Genomic DNA, 5,355 nt, shown 5'->3' on the forward strand with positions numbered 1-5,355 from the left:
GCGCTCGCGGGGCAAGGGCTGGGAGGGGTTTTTTTGGGGGGGGGGGGGGATTCATCCATTTTCCAGGGGCGCAGAAGTTGGGAGAGTGTTGCCAGCAGGGCCCCCCTATGAAACTGAGAATGGGAAAGGGTTAGGAGGACGTGCTTAGTGGAAGAGCCTCTGCTTTTGGTGCAAAAGGTCCCAGGTTCAAGTCCTGCCAGATCCAGTTCAAACGAGGGAATCAGGGAGGAGGGGGATGGCAAAGGCCGCGGCCCGAGACCTTGTAGGGGCTTCTGCCTTTCTGAGTAGGCAATCCCGACTGGGGAGCTGATTCCGTGCAAGGCAGCCTCGGGCGTTCACGTGTATAACCGGTGCGAAGTGCTCAGAAAGCGTCTGGAGCCGGCCCGTCCCAAAACCTCAACATTCCAACCGGTGCGATGGTCAAACCGAGTCCACACCTGCTCAATCCACTCCAGCCCCCCCTTTGCAAGTGGATGTTGCCGTTTCACCCAGTGAAACCCAGTTGCAAAGTGCATGGAAAGAGCGCGACTCAGCTTCAGGTGGGGCAGCCCGTGTTGGTCTGAAGCAACGAAGTCGGAGAGTCCAGCCAGGGGCACCACTGAAGCCCAACAGAGGGCGATTCTGCATCTGGCATTCGCTCCACATTTTTTCTCAAGTGGGGCTGATTTTGCATTCCCCAGTTGAGAAAATGTGGAGCGAATGCTAGATGCAGAATCGCCCCGGAGAGAAAAAAGTGCAGCTCAAAAACGCTTCCAAATATCCCGGGCCAACGCCGTCCTGACTGCAACCCCTGAACGGCCATAAAAACGCCACAAATCTATGCAGAAGGTACCATAAAACCCGTCCATCGAAGAACTAATCGAAAGCCGCACGGAGTGTGGAGGCTACCACAAAAACCCGACGGTCAAGGGAAGCGAAAGCCGCACGGAGTGTGGAGCCTACCATAAAACCCGACGGGCAAAGGAAGCGAAAGCGGCACGGAGTGTGGAGGCTACCACAAAAACCCGACGGTCAAGGGAAGCGAAAGCGGCCTGCAACGCAGAGGGGAATTTCTTTTCCAAGGTGGGTTGCGTAAAACAACGGCGGGAAAAGCCAGTGCAGAATCAGCCGGAGTTTCCTTCTGGATCTCCGCCGCTCCTTTTCCTTCCCCGCCTCCAAACTCTACCTCCCGGCTCACGCAGGCGGCAGCGGCGGCCTGCAAGCGACGAAACCTCCGGGTCGCCTTCTGCAGCCTGCGGGCGATCCTAGCCCGGGGCCCCCCTTCCTCCCGCCTGGGGGTAGGGGGGGGGGGGCTCGCTGGAAGGGCGAGGGCGGCGCGGTCCGCTTGGCGCACCGGCGCGGAGGAAGAAATCTGCTGCTGCCGCCGCCGCCGCCGCCGCTCCCTCTGCCGGCCCAAGTGCTGCGCTGCAGCGTCGCCTTCCCTTCCTGCCTCCTGCAGTCGCCGGCGGCCGGGCCACCATGGAGGAGGAGGGAGAGGCGAGCTGGGCGCTGCTGGGGCTGCGGGCGGGGGGCGCCCTGCTCCTCCTGCTCCTCTACCTCCTGGTGGGGCGGAGGGCGACCGGCGCGGCGGGGACCCCCTTCCACCGCCGCCAGCCCGGCAGGGGCCACCGCACCGGCCAGCCCCCTGCGGACGCGGTGAGTCAGGGCGCGCCCGGGCGCGTGTGTGTTGGTTCTCTTCCCCCGACCTGGGAATCCCAGCAGCAGCCCCCCCCGTGCCTCGGAGTTGCCAACCTCCCGGTGGGATAATACAGCAACGCAAGATCCGTGAAATCATAACTATGGAGAGCTCAGTAGCTTCTTATTATGGTGCACGTGTCGCTACAACCGTGCGTGCCTTCACCACAATAAACGATTCGTTGTCACTGTCAACAGTCCATTCTGATTATGACAGATGAAAGCGCCTGAAAGTTAGAACCTCCATAAATCATCCACAAGGACTGCATTTGAAAGAACAAAGGACGGGTTTACTACAGCGCCAAGCCCTTGGATCCAGGGAAGGACACTGACAGGCGCTTTCATGATGGTGATAATGAATTGCTTATTGTGATGAAGACATACACTGTGGTAGAGACATGCAACAATAAGAAAAAGTTGAAGTTTCCATAATTATTATTTCATGGTTCATTTTTTTGTTTTTTTATTATACCTCGTTCCGGTGGATCTCTCTGGATTATATACAGCCTTCAAGTGGTAACTGGAGCTCTCCTGCTGTTACACCTGATCTCCAGATGACAGAGAAAATGGCTGCTTTGGGAGGTGGGCTCTATGGCGTTGTACCTGATCAAAGTCCATCCCTTCTACAAACCTCACCATCTTCAGGCTCCCCCCCCCAAATCTCCAGGTATTTGACAACCCTACCATGCCTCCATTTTCTTACCACAACAACCCTGTGAGGTAGGCTGGGCTGAAAGCATGAAGCCAACTTCCCCTGGTAGACGTGGGCCTTTGAACGCGGGTGTCCCAGAAGGCCCTACTTTGGTCCTCAGTATGCGCTATCCCACCCTGGCCTTCCTTTCCAAAGGGTGTGGGGTCGTGGTCTGGCTTGCACAGCTGTGTGTGCAGCACTGAACATGTGAATTCATATTCAGCGCATTGAGAGTCCGGTGTTTGAGCTGTCAGTGATTTTGTTTTTTGAAGTGCAGTTTTGCTGAGCTAGATTGAAACGGTCCCCATGATGGACCCCTGCTGCTGCTGCCGCTGCTTCTCTGTGAGGCAGGTTTTCCCGCCAAAATGCTGTTCCTCGCTCTGACTGAGCAGCCTCTTAGCAGTGTCTTTGAATTATAGAGTTTTAACTTTCTGCGCGTCCCACCCTGGCCGATTCCGCGTCAATGCTTTGCCCCCCTTTCCCCCCGGGTCTAATTGGTCCGATTCTATGCGCGCGTTTCCGCATTACGGAAATCCGACCCGGGTTTTGCCTGGGTGTTCATTTCCGCATGTCGCCTTGCCCCAAATCTAGAGCCCCCTCCCCTCTCTTCTCCCACTTTTTTTTTGAATGGAGGCAGGTTTGCGTTGTAACGCACCGCCCACTGAAATGCGGATTGGTCCCTTTAATTTTTGACCCTTGATGCCCGCAAAAAGCATCCATTGATGCAGCCGGGTGGTGGTGGGGGGACAGATGGGAAGACAGTATACGAACATGAAAAAGAATGCTTAAACCTTTACACAATTGGCGAATTCCAAAGAGAAATGAGAAAACAGCATACGGACATGTAAAAGGACATTTAAATGCCGGTCGAGGATGGCCCATTGTTGCATTGTAATGCAACACGGGGAGGGAAATTAAAAAAAATCCTGCTTGCACGCTGAAGGGGGGTTTGCAGGCAGGCGGGAAGGAGGAAGAGGAGATTGGATTTATACCCCACCCTTCACTACCGAAGGGAGTCTCAGAGCGGCTTACAAACTCCTTTCCCTTCCCCTCCCCACAACAGACACCCTGGGAGGTGGGTGGGGCTGAGAGAGCTCTGACAAAAACTGCTCTTTTTCAAGGACAGCTCTTACCAGAACCACGGCTTGCCCAAGGTTATCCAGCAGCTGCAAGTGAAGGAGTGGGGAATCAAACCCGGTTCTCCCAGATTAGAGTCCGCACACTTTACCACTAAACCAGACTGAGGGGGGAGAGAAGCAGGAGGGCATTGAAGAGGTGTTGATAGGCGGGAATGGGAGTGAAGGGGAGGGAAAGAAGCAAACGGGCATTAAAGGGGTGGAGAGGGGACAGCTGCGAATTGCAAGTTCCCCACTGGAATGCCCCGACTTCAACACCACAGCAAAAAAAAAAAAGAAGAACCTGAAAATAGCGCAGATGGAAAATCCGGGGGGAAACGCCGTTAGATTCGGGTCAATTGCTGACCTGGACCAACATGTGGGGAACTGATCAATTTCCGCGGATATTATCGGGGGTGTGTGTGTGTGTGACACCGGAGCAAGTGATTATGCGGAATCGGCCCCTGTGATAGAGATTTATTGTAACTCAGCAGGGGCCCTCTTATAAATCCCTTTTCGAAATGGCACTTGACACGACGCCAAGTTCAAACAGGAAGGTTGATTTCATTGAACAGGCCCAATTGGGTTAGGAGGAGCCCTCCTTCCTGAGCTAGGACAAAATTGTGTGAGCCGGAGGCTAAAAAACTGTGAGCTGGCTCACACTAACTCAGCTTAGAGGGAACACTGGTCAGGCTGGTCAGGAATAGGGCAGGGGATGAGAAGCTGAGGTAAATTTGGTGGTTCATACAAATTATAAGATTTTGAAGAGGCAGCAGAGTATGGATGAAGTTTATATTCTTAGAGACTCAGTTTTATCACCCTGCCCAACCCAGCAGGGCGGCATGATGACTTTTGTGGGGCCTTGGCACTTTTTGCCCCTCCCACCATAATAATATCAATATTAAAAATTATTTTTGATATAACTTTAAATTTAACATTTGGGGGGGGGGGTTTGGATTAGGCACTATTTAATAAATATGTGTGAGCCCTAAACATTTCCTTGTTTTCCTGATGTGAGGGGGGGAAAATTAAAACGTTTTCTTGGACCCTAAAAGCTTATTTCTCTTCTGATTTTAAAAGAAATCGAAACATTTTCGTGGGCCCCTAAAAGCATCGAGGGCCCTAGGTGTGGTATCCCTGCTGTGGCCAACAGATAAGTCGGCCCTGCGGCCCAGGAGATCTTCAGGTGCTGCCGCTCATGTTTGCCGTCTCCCTTCGAAGCTGCTTGTGAGGGGCTGGATCCATGCGTGGCGGGGGACTGGGAAGGGAGCCTTCCTTTGTCTGGATCTGGGAGCGGCCCCCCCCCCAAGTGGAGTGACATGCAGATCTTGGGGCGCCCCCCCCCCAAGGGGAGTGACATGGAGGCCTAGGGGCTTGCAAGCCTGTGACTCTCTTTAGGGCCGCCTTCAGTAATGCCGACCCCCTGCTTTGGCAGCATGGAGCAATGCACTGGGAATGGGGGAAGAAAGAGTTCCTTTCACAACTCCTTCCAACATCCTGTTTAGTTTGGCCTGAGAACTGGGCCAGAGTTGAAAAATGCTGGGACTTGGAACACAAAAGCTTATACCCAGAATTAAACCTTGTTGGTCTTAAAGGTGCCCCTGGACGCAGCCTTTGTCCAGGTGTCTGAAGAAACATGCATGCACACGAAAACGTATGCCCGGAATTAAACTTGGTTGGTCTTAAAGGAGTCACTGTGTTCAAATTGTGTTCAGGTATCTGAAAAGTGTGCATGCACACGAAGGCTTATAGCCAGAATTTAAACTTGTTCGTCTTCAAGATGCCACTGGGCTCAAAACGTTAATCAGAGGGAAGGTGGGTTGAAAATGTGACTGGGGAGCTATTCTGACTCAAAATAGAAGGTCCCTCAGGGCA

General features: G+C 53.5%; 2 protein-coding genes across 2 annotated transcripts in view; one reads left to right on the forward strand and one right to left on the reverse strand.

The window, feature by feature from the left end:
- The window catches only part of LOC107125568 (chromodomain-helicase-DNA-binding protein 1-like), a gene marked incomplete at its 3' end in the record, with an annotated part of 23,847 nt that extends 22,999 nt beyond the window's left edge, over window positions 1-848 (reverse strand). Inside the window, exon 1 of the mRNA XM_015428990.1 lies at window positions 833-848. Within this exon, the coding sequence (XP_015284476.1) occupies window positions 833-848 (16 nt within the window). The remainder of the gene's footprint in view (window positions 1-832) is intronic.
- A 551-nt stretch (window positions 849-1,399) lies between these two features.
- LOC107125569 (fatty acid amide hydrolase-like) overlaps window positions 1,400-5,355 on the forward strand; it is a 23,317-nt gene continuing 19,361 nt past the window's right edge. The window contains exon 1 of the mRNA XM_015428991.1: window positions 1,400-1,635. Coding sequence (XP_015284477.1) covers window positions 1,459-1,635 — 177 coding nt within the window. The 5' untranslated portion in view covers window positions 1,400-1,458. The remainder of the gene's footprint in view (window positions 1,636-5,355) is intronic.

This window comes from Gekko japonicus, unplaced genomic scaffold (assembly GCF_001447785.1).
Source record: "Gekko japonicus isolate JY-2015 unplaced genomic scaffold, Gekko_japonicus_V1.1 scaffold1361, whole genome shotgun sequence".
NCBI lineage: Eukaryota > Metazoa > Chordata > Lepidosauria > Squamata > Gekkonidae > Gekko > Gekko japonicus.